The sequence below is a fragment of the Trichechus manatus genome, unplaced genomic scaffold (assembly GCF_000243295.1).
Source record: "Trichechus manatus latirostris isolate Lorelei unplaced genomic scaffold, TriManLat1.0 scaffold00231, whole genome shotgun sequence".
Taxonomy (NCBI): domain Eukaryota; kingdom Metazoa; phylum Chordata; class Mammalia; order Sirenia; family Trichechidae; genus Trichechus; species Trichechus manatus.
The window spans coordinates 705218-728321 of record NW_004444167.1 but is presented as its reverse complement, the minus strand read 5'-3'; the positions used below and the strand labels follow the sequence as shown (position 1 = coordinate 728321).

Genomic DNA, 23104 nt, shown 5'->3' with positions numbered 1-23104 from the left:
GGCTAATACTTTCCTTGTGTCTTTGGTGTTCTTCATTCTCCTTTACTCCAGGTGGTTGGGACCAATTGGTGCATCTTAGATGGCCGCTTGCTAACTTTTAAGACCCCAGATGCCACTCACCAAAGTAAGATGCAGAAGATTTTCTTAATAAATTTTGTTATGTCAATTGACCTAGATGTCCCTGAAAGCATGGTCCCCAGACCCCCACCCCTGCTACTCTGTCCCTCAAAGTGTTTGATTTTATTCAGGAAACTTCTTAGCTTTGGTTTAGTCCAGTTGTGCCGACTTCCCCTGTGAAATCTATGTATAATTTTCACTGTTAATAAAGTTCATCTATAATATAGTTTTGATAATTTTTTGGAAGCAAACAGTACTTCATGCCATAATGTACTCTTTTTCTCTTTTGTACTTTATAAATCAATGAGTCTTTATGTTTCTCAACAGAACAGAAAATGATGCCCCAAGGTGGATAGTGTGTTAGATTCTGCTACAGCAGAAGAGAGATTTTTATTTGCATTTCCATCCCCACTCCTCTTTACAAATAATGCTGATCTTGCAGACACTGCTTGTGACGTGTACAAATGGAAACTAAGGGAGCTTAAATTCATTTGTAACCTGACTCTTAGGGGTTAGAAGACTAATAAAATATAAGCCACTTCTCTTGCCCTGTGGAATTGAATGGGAAATGGAGAGATTACAGAGAAGATGATCAGGATTGGAAAGAAGGAACAAATAGAGCAAGTTTCCTCTCTCCCTCCATCTCTCCCTCCATAAACATTTATGAAGCATTGACTATGAGTCAAATACTGTAAAGATGAAAGAATCATCAGGTTACATACTGTTCTTTATTGGTTTTGCAAATATTGTATGATCTCACATAAAATGACAAGAATAGGAAAATATATATAAACCAAAGGTTGTCAGTGGTTTCCAGGGGTGGGAGGGAAGGGAGGAAGGAGAACCATTGTTTGGGAAGCAGTGAGTTTCTGCTTATAGTGATGGGAAATTTGGCATCAGTTAATAATGGTTGCACAACCCATTAATGTAATTGATATCACTGAGCTGTACGTCTGAAAATTGTTGAATTGGCAAATGTTGCGTTATATATATTTTTATCAAAATTGAACAAAAAAACTAGCTGTTGAGGCTGCTTATTCACAAACACCCTATGAGATTTGTTTCCTTGGTTTAAAGGTTTAGGGTCATGGTTTCTGGGGACATCCCAATCAATTAGCCTAATTTTGTTGCTCAGTACTTCCGTTCTACCTCTTAATCGTTTTAGTGACTAGGATCTTAAAAGCTAGCAAGTGGTTGTCCAAGGTGGAACAATTGGTTTCTATTTACCTGAAGCAACAGAGGAAGAAGGAGAGTCTGGAATGGAGGAGAAAATCGCATGCGTGAACTGAAACCAGATTTTAGAGTTTTAAATATTCTTCAACTATATGTGGTGCACACGGTTAAATATGCAATAATGAATTTTGTTTTTATTGAAGATAGACATTTCACCTTCACTTCAAAATGTATCATAAAGTCACTACAAGCGATTCACCCCACGTAGTGTTTTTGCAATCACTGCTTGCATGCCAACACTAGTAGGGATTCCAGGTTAGGAGGCAGGCATCTCTTACAATCAAAACCTATTCTACACGCATCTGGCTTTCCCTCCCGGCACCTTAATGCAAACCTGCAAACCTAGTTTTAGTCCTGGGGTGGACTGTGGAGGGAAGGACGAAAGAGAGAGAGAGAAGGAACGGAATGAGGTAGCAAGATATGCTGTCTTTTTTTCCGTTTGTTTTAGGTCCCGCCCGCTTTTCCGCGCTCGCTAAGGAGCAGCGTCCTTTTCCTCGCTCAGTTCTCGGCCCCGCCCCCTAGTGTCCGAGCCCGGCGGCTAGCGACTGGCGCCTATCTCTTTAAATGACTGCTGTGGCTCGGGTCCCAGTCCAGGGCTTGACGTCAGTGCCGCCTCCCGGGCTGCGAGGAGTAGTTAGCGCCGCCGTTCGCGCTCTGGTTTCGCTGCGCGCTCGCAAGCCTCTTGGGCGGCGAGTTTTATTTTCTCCGGCCCCTCCTCCCGCCCTCCCCACGGAGAGCCGAGCAACCTCCCTAGAACCTCTTGCAAGTCTCTCTCACACTTCCTCGCTGTCACTCCAAAGGAGCATCCGCTTCTCCTCGCACCTCCGCCGCAGCCGCCGCGCCCGCGGAGCTGCTCTTCGGCGCGCCGCTCCCCGGATGGAGCCTGGGTGCCCCCGACGCCGCCGTTGCCCCGAGCCTTGAGCCGGGCCTCTCTGGCCGGAGGTACGCGCCGCCCAGCCCCGGGACGCAGGGCGCCCAGGCGCACACTGAGGGCCAGGGGTCGCGAGGGGTGCGGGGCGTGGGCTCCGGGAACCAGAAGGTGCTGCCCTCCCAGGTCACTTGGCGGCGCTGGGGGACGATGGCTCTGAAGGACACAGGTAGCGGCGGCAGCACCATACTGCCCATTAGCGAGATGGTCTCCTCGTCCAGCTCGCCCGGCGCGCCAGCAGCCGCCTCCCCAGGGCCCTGCGCGCCCTCGCCCTTCCCCGAGGTGGTGGAGCTGAACGTGGGAGGCCAGGTGTATGTGACCAAGCACTCGACACTGCTCAGCGTCCCGGACAGCACTCTGGCCAACATGTTCTCACCCTCCAGTCCCCGGGGCGGCGCCCGGCGCCGGGGCGAGTTGCCGAGGGACAGCCGGGCGCGCTTCTTCATCGATCGGGACGGCTTCCTCTTCAGGTATGTGCTAGATTATCTGCGGGACAAGCAGCTCGCGCTCCCAGAGCACTTCCCCGAGAAGGAGCGGCTCCTGCGCGAGGCCGAGTACTTCCAGCTCACCGACCTGGTCAAGCTGCTGTCGCCCAAGGTCACCAAGCAGAACTCGCTCAACGATGAGGGCTGTCAGAGCGACCTGGAGGACAACGTCTCGCAAGGCAGTAGCGACGCGCTTTTGCTGCGCGGGGCGGCAGCTGCTGCGCCCTCGGGCCCCGGAGCGCACGGCGGCGGTGGCGCGCCAGACAAGCGCTCGGGCTTCCTCACGCTGGGCTACCGTGGCTCCTACACCACCGTGCGCGACAACCAGGCGGACGCCAAGTTCCGGCGCGTGGCGCGCATCATGGTGTGCGGGCGCATAGCGCTAGCCAAGGAAGTCTTCGGGGACACGCTCAACGAGAGCCGCGACCCCGACCGGCCGCCCGAGAAGTACACGTCGCGCTTCTACCTCAAGTTCACCTACTTGGAGCAGGCGTTCGACCGCCTGTCAGAGGCCGGCTTCCACATGGTGGCGTGTAATTCCTCGGGCACTGCCGCCTTTGTCAACCAGTACCGCGACGACAAGATCTGGAGCAGCTACACCGAGTACATCTTCTTCCGTAAGTTCTCAGCCTAGGTACTTGCATGTGCCCCCAGTCTCCTCGCCGTTCCACGGCCGTTTCGCTGTCTCTTTGGAGTCTGGAGCGTCTGGGGCCGGGAGCTGGCTAACTAATTTGGACGGGCGGCTCCCTCTGCGCGTCTCTGCGGTGCAGCAGATATTTACTCTCTTGCCCCTTCAGGTCTCCCTCGCGACTTCCCCTTTCTCGAATTTAGGAACACCCAGTTTCCACGCAGTCCTCATTCTTAACTTTTTGATCTATCCCTCCCTGTTCGTCCCGCTCCACGATACTATGGGCTGCCCTCCAACTAGGGCGGGGAGGACAGTCGGGCAGGGCTGGACGCACAGGTCCTCCTCCTCCTCTCAGCTTCCGTGAGTCTTGGCCACGAAGTATCGCCGCGCACCGCCAGGACTACCTCCCCTTGGTGCCCGTCAGGTGCAGGAGCGTCGAGTTACGGGCAGTGTCGGGAAAGGGCAACGGGAGGGGTGACTGCTGTGCTGCCAGAGACCTTCCGGTGGCCGGAGTGTGAGAGCGGCTGGTGGAAATGAGGTCTCTACTGAGCATTAGAATGTGCTAAACACCAATTTGCCCCGCATCAGTTATCATCTCCAGTACAACTGCAGATGTTTTGGACAACGGAGGGTAGTAGGAACTGAGTTTGGATGTCTGAGTGTGCTGTGAAGGTTGGAGATGAGAAAGGGGTATGATGTGTGTGCGTGCGTGCGTGCGTGTGTGTGTGTGTGTGTGGTATTGTGGTTTCTTTCTGGGCACCTCAAATGCGAAAGTGCGTGTTAAGTCCGCTTTTCCGGAGCCGGGGGATGAGTGCAGGGATTTGAAATGAGGGAAGGGAGAGGATGTGGGAAAGTACCAGGCAAGATGCTTTTGTAGTGTGCTTCCGGAAGTGGCTGTGCGGAGTTCTAGAAATTAAGCCTGGCACTGGGGCTAGTGGGGCCATGAGGGTGGGGGATTAGGGACGGGTGCACTTCTCAGTGAGGTGTATAAAGTGAAGACAGCAAGGATGAAAGAGCGATTTGAAAAGCCAGCTAGGATAGCAGCAGGGACATCATTTGGCAAACGTTTTTCCTTTGACAGATACAAGAAGCTGTAGAAGTTGCTTGTAGTGGTATGGAGAGTAGAATTGAAAGCCTGTGTCAGAAACAGACCAGCTTTGTTTGGTAATTAAATCACTGAGATCCTGGACAATTTTCTGCACTTTGACTGGAGAAGTGGAGGCACATCTCCTTGCACAGGTGCTAACTTGATTGGATGGTGGCTCCGTGTTTGGGTAATCTGGTCACCTTGGGGGTGGGGTGACCAAACACAGTACACTGGGTCTTAGGGATTGTCTTTGTAATAGTGCTGAATTTGGTGAGGAAACCATTTTAATAGAGAAACAAAGGAAGTGTCCACTGAAAAAATCTCATTGTCTTAATTGTATCAAAGTATTATTTGTTTCATATTAAATTGATGATCAGCAAAACCACCCAAAGGAAGGTAACTTTTTATTGTTGATGAAAAATTGGGATCCTTTGAATATATATTAAGTGATTAGATATTTTTAGCATCATTCTTTGCATTTTAATCTTTATCAATGGGACTTTTGTCCACCATTTTTTAGATTTTAAACATTAAAATAGTTTAAATATAATCTATTTCCAGGCATATCAAAAGATGAGGTGTAATTAATTTTTGCCTTTTTATGGTTAGTAATTTTTGTTAGGGAAGATTGAAAGTATGGATGTTCACCAGTGTTAAGTCTCTTGAATTTTGGAAGTGTGTCACTGTTTTGGTTGTTTCGTTATTCCTTAGAAAGTTGTGGCCTTGAAAATATTTATTTCTTCGATTATGAGGAGATACTATAGGTTGTCTCTAAATTAGGGAAGAATATATCGTAGTTGGGAAGTCAGCCAATTTAATTAATGCAATAATTTGACAGATATTTGGAATTCTGGAGCTAGAGGAGTTGGTTAAACAAAATAAAATACTCATATGATAAGTAACCCAGGGCTTTGAAGAGATTTGTTCAGGTTGGAACTCCTGCTGAGAATGTGCATTTCTAATAAGTTCCCAAGAAGTTATACATAAGAATCACTTGAGATTTTGTTAAAATGTAGATTCTGATTCAGTGTATCTGGGATGGAAATGCAGATTCTCAGGGAACTTTTTAGAAATGCACATTCTCAGCAGAGGTTGGAACCAGAAGGGCCCAGTTCAAAGCCCTGAAATAACCACTTTCAGGGTATTCTCATGACTAATGAGCTCTGAGGATTCATTCATAAAAGTCCCAGAAATCTAAGGAAGCAATCCATATGTGAGCCTTCTTCGTTGATTATCCTAACTTTGGGGGAAAATATAAGATTTCAGACTGCTGTTGTTTTGATGTGGTAATTCAGTGATCGACCAACCAAATGTAGTTGCCATTTTTCATCTGGGATGTAAAATTTGTCTTCAGTAGTAGTATACACGTATTTATTTAATGCTTTGTGCAGCTTGCAGCATATCTTCTTCACAAATAATTTTAAATGGAATTCATTTTAATGTTTGATGAATGAAAATAAACAGTAATGTTTTTGTATTTGTAAAATATGTTTGGTAATGGCATAATGATATACAAAAAGCAACCTTGTTGCAAAGTCTGTATTTTAAAAGAATATCAATGTTATTCATAAAAACAAAATTATTACATGAACTTGTTTGTCCACTTATGCTTTGGATACAGAAGAGAACCTGAGTGTTTTTCCCCCCTTTGACACTAAGTTCTTTCAACAAATATTTACTTGGTGTATAACTTGTATCAGCAAGTATCAGTCACTTTAACACCGTTTAAAATTCAAGCTCAGTATGAACATAGTAATTAGAAGCTGCTCTAAAAATGATAAAATTGTGGTTTATACAACTGAATATCAATTTCAACCCCACCCCTCTCAGAGTTTCGGCTATGCAGGGGAAGAGAGTGGCAAATGGGTCACTAATCCCAGGCATTGCTATTTGCCAAATGTATGGTATTGGTTAAATTATTTACTTGTTTTGTGTCTCATTTTCCTCACCTGTATAATGGGGATAACCATAGTGTCAATCTTAAAGAGTTTGAGAATACGTGCAAAATCATTACACCAGTGCCTGACACATAATAAGAGCTTAACAAATGTTAGCCGCTAGTATTATAAACAGTAAATAACAGTTTTTTTTAATTCTTGTCAACAATTTTAAATTTCATTTTATAGTAAGTATAGTTAATTTATTTAATTGTAAAGTGAATTATGAAGTTATTTTGCAATTAAATGACAGCATACTGAACTTTCAGCTGTTTGAAACAACCAATTAAATAACCAGCTTCTTTTCTGGAACTTGAATTTTTTTCATGCCAAGTTCAAGTCACCTAGTCTTGTCAGTTGTACTCCAGTTGATTTTTCTGGATTTACTCTAGCAGAATCCATTTCTGATTCAGGGCCAAGAAGCATTTTAGCTAGCACTCTGCACTAGGACTTGAAACTTTGGCAATATTTTCTGACAAATATCAAGCTAGATTCATAGCTCCTTAAGTGCTTGTATCCGAGTGATTAAATTCTAATGCACAAAGTTATATGCAGTCTATTAAACATTGAATATTAGCCTCATTTGGCTACATGTACACTTTGCTATTTATTCTCAGTCTTACCTCATTATTTATTAAGTCTTTTTGGTACACTGCAACATACACCAGTACTGTTAAATTTTATATTACTTTCCTAATATTGAAGATGGATTGCACTTTCTTGGGGAAAACAGAGTGATTTATTGCGTGTTCTGTTTTTTGGGGATGTCTGGGAAACATAGTTGTGGCAATTTTTAACAGTGTCTAGGAGGGGGAAGGTCATTTATGTGTTGGCAGAGTATTGCATGGACAATAGCTATATGCTTGGAATGTGATGTGGAGACCACTCATAGTTGAAACTAGCATTATATAATCCCTTTATTTCTCATAACCAGTAAGTTTACAGAAAAGGTGGCACTGATGTGTTGTTCCTGTCTTCTTATAGTACTTCAAGTTTTGAACTCCCATATGTTGGTTGAGTACTATGTGGTGTGAAATAACTCATTTCTCTAGGTTGTACTTAGTATTCTTTGATGTTTGGTACATCCCTTTTTGTTGTTGTGATGATAAGAGTGTCACATCTAGGAATTAATGCTGATACTGAACTGGGCTGTGAAATCTAATTTGTCTTAATGGATTTTTATATCCATTCTTTCAGATTCATTTTGATTTGTTTCACTGTGTTGAAGAAAGCTAGTTGAGTTGAAAACATTCAAACAGCTATTCAATCTTACATTAGCTTGCTTGTTGCATTAAGGGTTTTCTGAGAAACATCTTTGAAAAGTCATTCTATTTAGATACATACCTTTAGAATTTAAAAAAAAAATCATTTTCTTGTCTAAAAATATCACCAAATAACATTTTATGAAAAAAAGTTTTGTTAATCATCTTTGTGTTTGGTTCTTTTCCTCCTGAATACCTATAGTCATTTTTATATTTATAATGTGATAATCTCCTCTGCTCTCTCCTGGCTGAATGACTTGAGTCAGTAGGAAGTAAGCAAAAGGAACAGGTAACTTTTTACAACACCATGATTCTGATTTCATGCAAGTAGTTCAAGAAATAAAGCAGATAGAAAATGACAAAAACCTTAGGATTAAGAAGTTTGGAGGCTGTGCAATGATATTGGCTGCTTTTTAAGGGCATTGAAATTTTATGCCTGGTATTACACTGTGTCTGAACTTGATCTTTTGTATAGTGCTATGGCTTTAGCCTTCCTGCCACCCATTCTACAGCTTTGAATGAATCAATCTCTATGCAGATAATGAAGCTGACAGAATGAATGGTGCTGCAAGCCACCTTTGGCAAAGTTCTTTCTCTCTTATAACTTAGGGTGCCAGAACTCACAATTTGAATTTATGTGTGTGTGTGTGAGTGCGTGCTAGTTAAAAACAAAACAAAACAAAACAAATCCTTTTTTTGGAAAAAAGAAATGAGAAGTACAAAAATATTATCTAGTCTATTGTCATGATTAATTGACTGGCATGAGTTAAAATGAGATAACTGGGCACTTGTCATTTAAAAGTAGCTCTTTTTTAAATTATAAACGTAATACTTGCAGATTTAGGAATTTAAAAAAATAAAATAAAAAAGGTTTTATAAAAAGTTTTTATAACTTCTAATAAAATCTTGAACATTTCCTTCTCATTTTTTATGCATATGTAGATGAGCAAACATTTCTAAAAATGTACTACACAGAAAGTTGTATGCTGTCTTTTTTGTTTTTGCTCTGTTTTATTTTATACTTTTAATGCATTTATACATTTAATGACAGTTCTGATGTCATTAAAGTTTTTATTGACATTATAGTTATAAAAATGCAATACATATCCTTTGCCACAATCAGTGTTACAAATATTTGTGTTGACTATTTTCCTAGTTAGCTTAGAAAAAAGTTCGTATTTCCAAAATACGGAATGTGTAATAAAAATAACTTTTACTATATACCGTACCTAATATTGTCATAAGTGTTCTTTATAAATTACTTTGTTTATTCCCCCTAACATTCTTGTGAGTTTCACATTAGTACTCCATATTTCAGTTAGGAAACTGATTTCTAGAGCTTAAATAACGTCGCAGGGTCATGGAACTAGTCTGTGATTGGGCTGGAAATGGAATAGTTTTGTCTTACTCGAAAGCCCTTACTCCAAAATATTCAAAAATAACGTCCGTTTCATGCAGTCAATTCGACATATATATTTCAGCATCTACTGTGTACTTTGAACTTAGATCTACAAACAGTGGAGTGAACTGTATATATGTAAGCCTAATAGTTCTTAGTCCCTGTTAGATTTCCACATAAACACAGTGTGTGTTTGTATGTGAGTGTCTGTGCTTTTGCATCTATAATGTCTTCACCTGATGAAAGAGTTAATTTTTATAGATTAAAACTACCATGTTCATGAATATTTTTAAATTAAGGAAAAAAATTAACTCAATGTAGTCCTTTGTTTGGGAACTAGTAATATGTATGGGCTAGAGCCCTGGTGGCACAAATGGTTAAGTGCTCATCTACTAACCAAAAGGTTAGCGCTTCAAACTCACCCAGCGGCTCCGCGGAAGAAAGACTTGGCGATCTGCTTTGGATTACAGCCAAGAAGTAGTTCTACTCTGTCACATGGCGTCTCTAGGAGTCAGAATTGACACCGTGGCACCTAACAACAACAACAATACACATGGAGTCCCTGCGTGGTTCAGACGGTTAAAGCACTCAACTACTAAGTGAAAGGTTGGCAGTTCAGATGCACTCAGATGTGCCTCCAGAGAAAGACCTAGCAATCTACTTCTAAAAATAATCAGCCATTAAAAACCCTATGGAGCACAGTTTTGCTCTGACATGTGTGGGGTCGCCATGAGTCAGAATCTACTCGATGGCAACTAACAACAGCACCAACAGAGATTTGATACCTGTTGCCATCGAGTAGATTCTGACTCATGGCGACCCTGTGTGTTACAGAGTAGAACTGCTTCATAGAGTTTTCTTGGCTGTAGACTTTTACGGAAGCAGTTTGCCGGGCCTTTCTTCTGCAGAGCTGTGTGTGCTCGAACTGCCAACCTGGTTTGCAGTCAGCTGCTAACCTAAAGATTGGAGGTTTGAACCCACCCTGTGCATTGTGGAAGAAGGTCTGTAGAACTGCTTCCATAAAAGATTACAGCCAAGAAATCTTTATGGATCAGTTCTGCTCTGTAACACAGGGGGTCTCCGTGAGTCAGAACTGACTTGACAGCAATTAACAACACAAAGTAGCCATACTTCTCTTCTGGAGAAATTTTGTTTTTACCTTTTATAAATAAAATATTTAATATATTCTTTTCTTAGAAGGTGCCAAAATAAAGAGGATATTTTAGTTGAAATCATTTTTGTTAATTATATATAGTTGTTTATTTATCCTAAGTATTGGTTGTTGTTGTTAGGAGCCATTGAGTCAATTTCAACTCCTAGTGACCCCATGAGTTACAGAGTGGAACTGCCCCATAGGGTTTTCTACGCTGTATTCTTTATGAAAACAGTTTGCCAGGTCTTTCTCAGTGGAGGGTTTGAACTGGCAACCTTTCAGTTAGCAGCCAAGAGCTTAACCATTGTGCCACCAGGGCTCCTTAAGTATTGGTTAATGCCATTAAATATTATACTGGATATAATGCTGTTCTAAAAGGTATCAAATACCTTCTGAGTTTACTGGAATTGGCTTTCAGTATTTTTGAAGCCTTATTGTGGAAGTCTATATAAAGAATTTGAAACACTTGGAAAGCAGAGTTTTAGATTAATCTTAAATGTATATTTAATTGCTTATATGTTCTTTGGACCTTTTTTGAATTAACTTAAGGGTGTTTGGTGAACTGTCAATGGTTAACAGCCACAAGTCGGCTAGGTATGCTTGTGATTTCTCTAATTGCATACAGTTTTTAAGTGAGAAGTTATAACACCGGAGGTTTCTACAAGGATTTATCTAAAGATTAGATAAATTTATTTACAGGATTGCAAAGTTACTCCAACAGGTAAGTATTAACTACTTTATAAGATCTAAATGTGATGGTGAGCCTCCAGCTGCTGACTTGAATATAGGTGTTCTCTGCCATCACCCATACCCTTCTCTCATTAGCTTCTGTGAGGAAGCATTTCGTGAAACCTAATTACAAGTTTAGTTGCAGTTTCAAAAATAAAAATATATGAATTATCCTATGTTAAATCTGTATTATTTATTATTTTATTTCTTGACCCATTGGGTCCTCTGTGTACTTCCTGGTACAGTAGCCATTGTAATACTGAGTGAACCACTTATTGTAGAATCTTTCTCCATTTAGCCTCTGGACTCCTCTATCTTTTCCTGATACACCAGGTTTAGTTTTTTCATTGCATGTCCCACAGTATGTAATTATCTGCACGTCCATATCCTTCACTAGAGTGAGTTGGCGTTGTGTCACTTCTGTGTTTTCAGTCCCCAGTGCGGTGGCGAGCACCATAGTAAGCACTCAATAAATACTTGTTTTTTGAAGTAAAGTGTGAATTAATGAATGAACCAGAGATGTTGGAGGTTCCATTAAGTTACTTATTGAATTTGACATTTAGTTTCATTTCAGTTTAAGTCGCACTTACAGAGCAACTACTGGGCTACAGTGCAGTGTAAAACCTATAAATGTGGATATGACACAGCCTTTGCATTTAAGGTGGTCACAGTCAAATTCATGTCATTATGGATTATATTATTGAGCAGTTCTTGAGTATTTAAACACGAGGCGGGAGTAATGACATAAGAAATTTTTACACAGAAACCTATAAAGAATGAAAATAAGAGGTAAAATGGAAGAGATTAAAATGATACAAATGAAGTTGTTAGAATTGTGAACACACACATTTAAATGATTGGAAGGATGGAAGGTGTAAGGGATCAAAAATTAACTAGCTTGATTTTTTTAGGTGTATGAAAGATGTTGGGAAAATGCTCCCTGCCCCTGTCTATCCCAATCACAATGTTAAGTTGTTGCTGGGTGCCGTTGAGTCGATTCTGACTCAAAGCAGCCTCTTGTGATAGAGTAGAACTGCCCCGTAGGGTTTTCTTGGCTGTAATCTTTTTGTAAGAAGCCCTGCTTGTGCAACAGTTAAGCACTGGGCTGCTCACCGAAAGGCTGGCAGTTAGACTCCCTGCAGCAGCGCTGCAGGAGAGAGACCTGGAGATCTGCTTCCATAAAGATTATAACTTAGAAAACCCTATAGGACAGTTCTCCTCCATCACATGGGTCACCATGAGTTGGAATCAACTCAACAGCACACGCACACAACAACAATAAATCTTTATGGAAGTGATCAGTACTTGCCTTAAAAAAAAAAAAAAAAAACTTAGAATGTGGAGTGACTGCTGCCTCCAGCCATGGTCAAGCCCTTATGTGGTATAACTAATCCAGGAAGAATCTGGCTATACAGGCACGTACTTACAAAAGTGAGAAACTAGCCAACTCTAAATTGCAATCCTACTCTTCCTTAGTTTTTAAAAGCCTCCTCAAAATACGCTTAACAGGTATTACTGTTTAATGATCAATGCTACCATATCAGTTTTATTTATATTCATAAATCTTAGGTCAAGTTAAAAACAGTAAAAGTAAGCCAACTTTCCTGTCAATAACAGCACATATCTTCATGATAATAGGTTGATGGTTAGTTCAATGTTTGTTCAACAGTTAAGTTTAGAATGTTAGTCCATCATATTGAAACCATACCATGCTAACCGTTTTAAACCCTAGTTATGCAAGGAAAAGCAAGTGAATTGAATACAACGGAAGAACAAAATAAAAAATATATAGTGTTAATTTCAGGTCACCAGAATAGTGAGTGCTTTAACCACTCAGTTTGTGTTATTTTCTTTTCTTTCACCAGTCACATTAACAGAAACCTTGAGAATAGATCAGCTTCATAATATATTGCTCTTTTTTGTCATTTTGTACACATAGTACAAGGAGAAGAGGGAGAGCAATGTTGTTAAATATTGAGAGATAATGCCAAAATCTCTTGGCCCCCACTCCTGGAAAGCAAATCATTGAGTACTGTAAACGCTCTAATAGTTTTTAATCATATTCCATGACATTTTCTGGCTCTAGCTTTGAGATCTTGGGAAAGTAATTAAATTTCCCTCATGAAGGCAAAGTGAGTTTAACAATAGTACTTATCTCACAGGTTTGTTGTGAGATTAATTGTAGTAATCCGTATAAAACACTTAAAAGGGTGTCAGGCACAAATAAATGCTCAGTAAATGTTAGCTATTGTCATTTATTAATTTTAGGTTCTCAAAATACATAGTTAGTCCCGTTTCTCTACATTATTAATTCTCAGTATCAAATCTCTTCCCCTTTTCTTTCAAGTAAATCAAAAGCAATACCTATTTCAAAACTTTTCAGAAAGGATCCTGTCATAATTAGTGAAATAGTGTTTTTTCTTAATTATCAGAGCTACTGAGTTTAAAATAAAGTGCAACATATTATTAAAATAAATTTATTCTAATTGGTTCTTCACTGCTGTCATGGATTGAACTATGTCCTCCAAAAATATGTGTTGACTTGGTTGGGCCGTGATTCCCAGTATTATGTGGTTGTCCTCTATTTTGTGATTTTCCTATGTGTTATAAATCATAGTCTCTGCCTGTGGTTAAAGAGGATTCGGGTGGGATGTAACACCCTTGCTCAAGTCACATTCCAGATCCAGTGTAAAGGGAGTTTCCCTGGGGTGTGGCCTTCACCACCTTTTATCTTACAAGAGATAAAAAGAAAGGGAAGCAAACAGAGAGCTGGGGATCTCATACCACCAAGAAAGCAGTGCCAGGAGCAGAGTGCACGGCTCTTTGGACCTGGGTTCCTGTGTGGAGAAGTTCCTAGCTTAGGGGAAGATTGATGACAAGGACCTTCCTCCAGAGCCGACGCCGTGAATTTGGACTTCTAGCCTACTAGACTGTGAGAGAATACATTTCTCTTTGTTGAAGCTATCCGCTTGTGATATTTCTGCTATAGCAGCACTAGATGACTAAGACAATTGCTTAGAAAAAAGAAAGCAAATGTATTCTTCCAGGTCTAGTGCTGATCAATGGTTGATACTGACATAATTAACAAGGAAACTGGTATTCTATAGAAATTGACTCAGAAACTATGGAGTGCATTTAGGCAAAGCACCTCTAATCAAACTTTATTTATATTTCTGATGAAGGCTTTCAGCTTTGATTTTTAGCAGTTTTATGCGAGAGAACAAACTAGCTAGGTGGGCTCAAACGTTGCCCAGAGTTTGGGCATTTGGCCCAAAATTACAGGCTAGTTTTTGGATTCAAATAAATATCCTGACAGTTTCAGGAAAACAGTGCTAGCTTTCAACTCAATCAGTTCCTATTGAAGCTACTCTGACACAATTTGAATATAAGCTTTCTACTTGCTTAAAGTCCAGGTATTTGAAGAAGGCAGTGAGATCAAATGCAGAATCCCAAAGTGATGTCTGCTTTTGATAAGGAAAAGTTACTACTGGAGCAACTTTATAGAGAGAGATGGGAGGGAGTGGGCATGGTGGTCACAAATTGTTGGTGTAACCTATATGGTAATTTTCTGAGATGAGTCCTTCTAACAATGACTTTGATTTAGAATTAAAAAAAGAAATGGATTTGACAATAGAAGACCTTGGGTTATAGTATTAACCTTCATCAGTATGTAGATTTGTTTTATTTTGTGCTACTTACCTTTTCTTAGGTCTCTAGGTGGTGTAAATGGTTTGCTAACCTAAAGGTTGGTGGTTCAGATCTACCCAGTGGCACTACGAAAGAAAGGCCTGGTAATCTGCTTCCATTAAGATTGAATCCAAGAAAATCCTATGAAGTAGTTCTACTTTGTAACATAGGAGAATCTACTTGATGGCAATTAACAACAATGACAACAGTTTTTCTTTACGTCAGTTCTTCACATAGAAAATGGTAGAAATTTTTCTTTTTTTTCATCCTGATTCCATGGAATACCAAAAATAATGGTGCCAAATATTCTGTGCTGAATAAAAAATAGCATTTGTTCTTATTTTAGTGTGTCAAACTGTCATTTCTTGAAAAAATAATGTGTTGAGTTTGTTGCTATTAATGAAACATTTATTGAGGTTGAAATTTTTTCAGGTGCTATCTCATTTAATGATTAAAAAGAAAAATTACCAATATAAAAACTACCAAAATGAGAGAAATCCAGGTTAGATTAATTTTTAACCTACTGATTCATATGTCTTATGTAGACTATTTATATGTATTTACCTGGTATGGAATCACATTACCAAAAAGCAATTTGGCCTTTTGATCCTGGTTCCTGAGCCTGCCTGGGCTAACCTTTACCTGGATTGGCTGTGGAACTCTCCTCAAGAACTGACCTTTACCCAGATTGGCTTGGCAGCCCCATCTGGTCTGCCTTTGCCTGGATTGGCTAAGGAGCCTACCTGTTGACTGTTAAAAACTCTAGAACGTGGAGGCTTAGAGTGGGCCTCCTGATCAAGGCGAGCAAGGAGGGGAGAGCTCCTTTGGACATGGGGTCCTGCACTAAGAACCTCCCAGACCAAATAAACCTGCAATGGTGACAAAAATAGTGGCTGCAACAGTACCAGAAGAAGCAGAGACAACAAGCAGACCCAGGCGGTGGTAGCACAGTGTAAAGAATGAACCCTAGCTGAGAGCTGTAATACTCTGAGAGCAGGGGTTACCTGCAGAGTAGGGGGCTACCCGCAGAGCAGGGGCCATCCAAAAGCTATTCTGGAGCTGGCTGAAAGGATTCAGGAGCCAGCTGAGAGGAGCAGCTGATAGCGGAGCCCTCCAAGTAATGTCATTGAGTTTCCTGTTTGAAAGTTTCCTGATCAGTGAGAATAAACTTTGGTTTGGGGAAGGGTAAACAGGTTTTCTCTTTGAAACATAAGTGAGTCCCCGTATGAAAAGTTGAGGTCCTGTGCTGGAACTCTTCCCAAACCTTGCTCTATGCATATCTTTGTTTCTGTTTATGTCCTTCTCTGTTACATTAAAGTAGTTATTGCAGATATGGTGTTTCCGTGAGTTTGCTGTGATTGTTGTAATGAATTATTGAACCCACTAGAGAAAGAGTGCTGTCAGGGGAAAGGCTGGTGTCAGAAATGGTGGAGAAGTTGGAGAATGACTATATTTGACCTCTACTTCATAAAAGCAAACTTTGTGCTGGTTCTTATCCTCAGGGTTATATTTTCCTTGAGATATTCATGCACTTACTTAAATGATATTATATGTTTAGCAGTCTGTAAGGTGCTGAAAGTGCAATAATAAACAGTATTGGAAACATTTCCAGTGCTGTTTGACCAGGGTCATGACATATAGATGTCCAGGTTGTGTACTGCTTGACTCAAGAATGTACACATTACATGACTAGCATACTCTATAGATGTATACAACTTTTGAGGTTTTATATGACTGCCCTGCCCATGGGCAAAGACTGAATATATCTCTTCTTACCAACTTCTGACTGTAAGAGTTTAGGCATAACTCTTATGTGTGTGGTCTGAGAGAGAGAAAAAGTGAGAGAAAGAGCACACGAGAGTGAGTGCACAATCATACTTTGGGGAAGCATAAGTTTGACTCCATGGCCACTTCAGGCAATTAAAATGTTTGCCTTATGAATTCTGGTTGAAAATGAGACATTTTAATTGACCTTGACCTTTTGCTAAACATTGCCTATTTAGAGATAAACTCAGCATTTTGAAGGTATTTTTCCTGTTCTCTGTATTACCCTAACACCATTTCTGAGAAATTTTACCACTTGCTGAAATGCAAAATCTATTCAAAAGAGTCCAGATTTTGCCATATTTCTTCTGATGTTGCTTATTCCCCAGGAAGAAATCATAAAGTCAAAGTAAAATGAAGAATTCTCCTGGTTACCTTTGACAAGTATTCTATAATTAAGATTAAATTTGCGTTTGAAATGGTTACAAGGTGTTCCTTTTCATTATAGTGAGATTTGTAATGGGTTCATGTAGCATGCTTCATAGACAGTGTTAAAAAGATAATGCTTTGCAACAAGATGATATGCATATGCAAGTTGTTAATAATTGTTAGTGTTGTTGGTAAGTGGAACTAAGAAGTCCAGCATTGAAATTACTGTAGCTTAGTATAATTATTTACATTTCTTCTACTGGACTGTTGTGTTCCCAAAGCATACAACAATCATTACAATTTTTTTTCTATGTTAGAATATTTGGGTTGTAAAATCAATTTAGTTATTTTCAGCTGTTTGATACTACCACTGTCAAGCCATATTTATCATATTATACTTTGGTACTTAGCCTTCATACTGTGAACCTCAGTAATACTCAGTATTTGGTAAAATTAAAAAAAAAAAAGAAAAAAAAAGATGAGAAACTTACTTTGCATAGTTTTGGTACAATTACGAGAATCTGGAGACTAATGGCTATAATTTTATTTTTTTAAGCTAACTCGTATGCAGTATTTTCAAACTCTTTATCCTGTAACCAATGTGGGAAAAGTTTGGAAAGGCAATGTTTTTCAAACTACTTGCATTTTTTTTTTTTAATTTTTTTATTGTACTTTAGATGAAGGTTTACAGAACAAATAGTTTCTCATTAAACAGTTAGTACACATACTGTTTTATGACATTGGTTAACAACCCCACGACATGTCAGCACTCTCCCTTCTCGACCTTGGGGTCCCTACTACCAGCTTTCCTGTCCCCTCCTGACTTCTAGTCCTTGTCCTGGGCTGTTGTGCCCCATTAGCTTCGTTTTGTTTTATGGGCCTGTCTAATCTTTGGCTAAAGGGTGAACCTTGGGAGTGACTTCGTTACTGAGCTAAAAGGGTGTCAGGGGGCCATACTCTTGGGGTATCTCCAGTTTCTGTCAGGCCAGTAAGTCTGGCCTTTTTTTGCGAGTTAGAATTTTGTTCTGCATTTTTCTCTAGCTCTATCTGGGACCCTCTATTGTGATCCCTGTCAGAGCAGTCACTGGTGTTAGCTGGGCACCATCCGGTTGTTTTGGACTCAGTCTGGTGGAAGCCGTGGTAGTTGTGGTCCATTAGTCCTTTGGACTAATCTTTCCCTTGTATCTTGTTTTCTTCATTCTCCCTTGTCCCCAAAGGGGTGAGACCAGTGGAGTATCTTAGATGACTGATCACAGGCTTTTAAGACCCCAGGCGCTACTCACCAAGGTAGAATGTAGAACATTGTCTTTATAAACTATGTTACGTCAATTGAGCTAGATGTTTCCCTAGACCATAGTCCCTGCAGCCCTCTGCCCAGCAGTTCGGTCCTTCAGGGAGTTTGGATGTGTCTCTGGAGCTTCCATGACCTTGCCTGGTACAAGTTGTGCTGGCTTCCCCAGTATTGTGTAGTGTCTTACCCTTCACCTAAGTTACCACTTATCTATTGTCTATTTAGTATTCCCCTCACCCCTCCCCTTCCTTGTAACCATCAAATATTGTTTCTTTTTGTGTGTAAACCTTTTCATGAGTTTTTACAGTAGTGGTCTCATACAATATTTGTCCTTTTGTGATTGACTTATTTCACTCAGCATAATGTCCACCAGATTCATCCATGTTATGAGATGCTTTGCAGATTCATCGTTGTTGTTTATAGTTGCATAATACTCCATTGTGTGTATGTACTCTAATTTGTTTATCCATTCATCTGTTGATGGGCATCTAGATTGTTTCCATCTTTTTGCTGTGGTGAACAGTGCTGCAATGAATACGGGTGTGCGTATGTCTATTCGTGTGATGGCTTTTATTTCTCTAGGATATATTCCTAGAAGTGGGATTGCTAGATCATATGGTATTTCTGTTTCTAGCTTTCTAAGGAAGCACCCTATCATTTTCCAAAACAGTTGTATCATTTTGCATTGCCACCACCAGTGCATAAGAGTTCTGATCTCCCCACAGCCTCTCCAACATTTGTTATTTCCAGTTTTTTTGATTCGTGCCAGTAATGCTGGGATGAGATGGTATCTCATTGTGATTTTAATTTGCATTTCTCTAATGGCTAGTGATCGCGAGCATTTCCCCAAGTGTCTGTTGGCCGCTTGAATGTCTTCTTTGGTGAAGTGTCTGTTCAATTCCTTTGCCCGTTTTTTAATTGGATTATTTGTCTTTTTGTTGTAGAGGTGTTGTATTTTCTTGTAGATTTTAGAGATTAGACCTTTGTTGATTTGTAATGTCCAAATTTTTTTTCCCAGTCTGTAGGTTGTTTTTTTACTCTTTTGGTGAAGTCTTTTGATGAGCATAAGTGTTTAATTTTTAGAAGAGCCCCCTTATCTAGCTTGTCTTCTGGAGTTTATATGTTGTTGGTTATGGTTTGTATCCTATTAATGCCGTATATTAGGGCTTCTAGAGTTGATCGTATTTTTTCTTCTATGAACTTTATAGTTTTTGGCTTTCTATTTAGGGCTTTGATCCATTTTGAATTAGTTTTGTGTATGGTGTGAGGTATGGGTCCTGTTTTATTTTTTTGCAGATGGACATCCAGTTTTGCCAGCACCATTTATTAAAAAGACAATATCTGTTTCCCATTTGATGGACTTTGGGCCCTTGTGGAAGATCAGGTGACCGTAGGTGGATGGATTTACACCTGGGTTCTCAGTTCTGTTCCATTGGTCAATGTATCTGTCATTGTACCAGTACCAGGCTGTTTTGACTACCATAGCTGTATAGTAGGTTCTGTGGTCAGGTAGTGTGAGTCTTCCTACTTTATTCTTCTTCTTCAGTAGAGCTTTACTTATCCGGGGCTTCTTCCCTTTCCATATAAAGTGAATGATTAGCGTTTCCATCTCTTTAAAGAATGTTGTTGGTATTTGGATCAGGATTGCATTGTTTTATAAATTGCTTTGGGTAGAATTGTCATTTTCACAATGTTGAATCTACCTATCCGTAAGCATGGTATGCTTTTCCATTTATGTAGGATCTCTTTTGGTTTCTTGAAGTAGTTTGTAGTTTTCTTTGTATACGTTAGATTTATTCCTAAGTATTATATTTTTTTAGGGGCTATTATAAATGGTATTGTTTTCCTGATTTCCTTTTCATTGTTCTCTTTATTGGTATATGGAAATCCAACTGATTTTTGTATGTTTATCTTGTATCCTCCTTGCATTTTTTTGATGTCTTACTTGCAGACAACAGATTCTACTCAAACTAATTGAAGCCAAAAGGATTCATTAAGTGTAATAGATAGCTCATAGAATGTTTAGGAAAGTTGAACACCCAGGAATGATTCACAACCGCACTATATAATAAGACTGCCAAAGGAGGTGCTGTGGCACCATGATCTTAATGTGTATCCTTTTGTTTATATGTTTTCTTACAAAATGTGTATTATGTATTGTGTTGCTTGTATTTAATTTATGCATATCTGTTTCTTTTCTTTCTAATTAAGCACCTTATCTTTTAGCTTCTTTATTGTCATGCGTACATGTAAGATAATTGGTTGTTTCTACTGCTGTGTATTACTCCGCTTTGTGTATTTTATTTAATAGCCTCTTCCCAATTGGTCTACATTCAGGTTACCTCCAACCTGGTCATGGTCAAGTCTGCTATGGACATGCATGAGATTTCTTTGAAATATACATCTAGGAAGTGAATTGCTGGGTCATTGGTTATACACATAATTTATTTGATTAAGTACAGTTAGATTGCTGTCTGAGTGAGTGCACAGTCTACACGCCTCATAGCTTTGCATGAGGATCTCATTAACTCCTCCTACCTGCCAACACTTGGCAAAATTCAGTTTCCTAATTTTTGCCAAAATAGATGAAAAATGATATTTCACTGTTGTTTTAAATTTCGTTTCTCTGATTATTAATGATGAAATTCTTGTTTTTAGCTCCCCAGTATCTGTAAATTAGAAGGGTATTGGAAAGATTTTGAGTGAATAGATCAAGAGAATATGATACAATCTATCTCGCTGACTGCCTTCTTAACCCTATTAAAATTTCAGCCACAGCAATACCATCATCAACACATGCTCATGCATAACCTAATGAAACTGTCCCTCATCCAGTTGAATATGTACTAACCTTCTTCAAAAAGAGGAGACTCAAGTTCTCATCCTCCTTGCCTTCATCTTTGGACAATGTATAGTTGTACATTGTATTAGTCTGAATGTGATTCCTTCTGTATGGTCACTTATGAATTAATATATTAATGCATATGTTATTTCCCCCAATGCATTCGATAAACAGTATCAAATAGGAACAGTAAGATTCCCGTGAAATCTTTACTGTTCTAAGACTGGAAGATTAAGAAGTACACTGCAGCCGCAGATCTATAGCAAATCCTTCTGGGTAAAGGCCCACTTTACTGAAAATAGAATTTGTTGTTGTTGTCAGTGGCCATTGAGTTGATTCCAACTCATAGTGACTCCGTGTGTGAAAAGTAGAACTTCTCCATAGGGTTTTATACATATAGTTTCTTTTTTAAAAAAAATTATTTTTTTGTTGTTTTTGTTGAGAATATACACAGCAGAACTTACCCCAGTTCAAGCAGTTTTTATATGTACAATTCAGTGCCATTGATTACATTCTTCAAGTTATGCAACCATTCTCACTCTCCTTTCCTGAATTGTTCCTCCCCCATTAACATAAACTCACTGCCTCCTAAATTTCCTATTTTACCTTTCCAGTTGCTCTTGTCAAGTCGATTCCGTATGGATAGTTTTTAAAAGAGCACAATGCTCAAGGCAGGCATTCTTTACTAATTAAGCTAAACTATTGTTTGGCTTAAAGAAGACTTTAGGGGATATTTTTGATTTAAGATTTGAAGATTATCTCAGGGCAATATTTTCCAGGCCTTTAGCAGCTTTATTAGCTGGATTTCATGATAATTTGAAATTATATACTGCATTCCAGCCACCACCCCCCCCCCCCCCGCAGCTTTTGATCAGGATTCTTCTATAGAATTTTTCATCAAAACATTCAGGAATGGTAGCCTGGCACCATCCAGTTCTTCTGGTCTCATGGCAAAGGACGCTGTTGTTCATGGAGGCAATTGGCCACACATTCCATTTCCTCCCCGTTTCTGACTGTCCTTCCTCTGTTGCTCCAGGTAAATAGGGACCAATTGTTGTACCTTGGATGGCCGCTTGCAAGCTTTTAAGACCTCAGTTACATTGCAATGAACTAGGAGAACAGAAGCACTAAACTTGATATTAGGCTGATTAACTGGGATGTCCCATGAAATCGTGACCCTAAACCTATAAACCAAGAAATCAAATCCTATGAGTTATTTGGTTGTACATAGGCAGCTTCAGAAGCTGCTATTTTCCTTGTCATTGTAAATATATCACACAACATTTGCCAACTGAACTTTTTACAGGTGTATTACTTATTGTCATCAATTACATCGATCAGCTGTGTAACCTGTACACTTAATCAATGCAATTTTTCTATTACCATAAACTAGAAATCAGTGCTCCATAAGCAATAACCCTCTCCCTCCCATCCCTGGTTACCACTAATAAACTTTAGTCTCTATACATTTGCCTGTTCTTATCTTTATCTAATTGAAGTCATACAATATTTGTCTTTTTGTGATTGACTTATTTTACTCAGGATGTCTTCAAGCTCCATCCACGTTGTAGCATGTATCAAGACTTCATTTCTCTTTCTGCCTAAATAATATTCCACTGTATGTCTGTACCACATTTTGTTTATCCACTTATCTCTTGATAGGCATTTAGGTTGTTTTACCTTTTGGCTATTGTGAATAATGCTGCAGTGAATATTGGTGTATATGTTTATTCGTGTTGCTGCTTTCAAGTCCCTTGGGTATATTACTAAGAGTTGCTGCTTTCAGATCCCTTAGAGTGTTCCTAGGAGCCCTGCAATGGTTAAGAGCTCGGCTGTAAGCTAAAGGTCAGCGGTTTGAACCTACCAGCTGCTCCATGGGATAAAGATGTGGCAGTCTGCTTCCATAAAGATTGACAGCCTTGTAAACCCAATGGAGTAGTTCTAGCCTGTTCTATAGGATTGCTGTGAGTTGGAATTCAACTTGACAGCAGTGGGTTTGGTTTTTTTTTTGGTTTGGGTATATTCCTAGCAGTGGAATTGCTGGATCATAAGGTAGTTCTATTTTTAGTTTTTTGAGGAACTACCACACTGTTTTCTAAAACGCCTGTACCAGTTTGCATTCCCACCAGCAAT

General features: G+C 39.7%; 1 protein-coding gene across 1 annotated transcript in view; it reads left to right on the top strand.

Annotated features, from left to right (window-relative positions):
* Window positions 1-2133: 2133 nt before the first annotated feature.
* Window positions 2134-23104, top strand: part of KCTD8 (potassium channel tetramerization domain containing 8) — a 355593-nt gene continuing 334622 nt past the window's right edge. Inside the window, exon 1 of the mRNA XM_004389022.1 lies at window positions 2134-3380. Coding sequence (XP_004389079.1) covers window positions 2429-3380 — 952 coding nt within the window. The 5' untranslated portion in view covers window positions 2134-2428. The remainder of the gene's footprint in view (window positions 3381-23104) is intronic.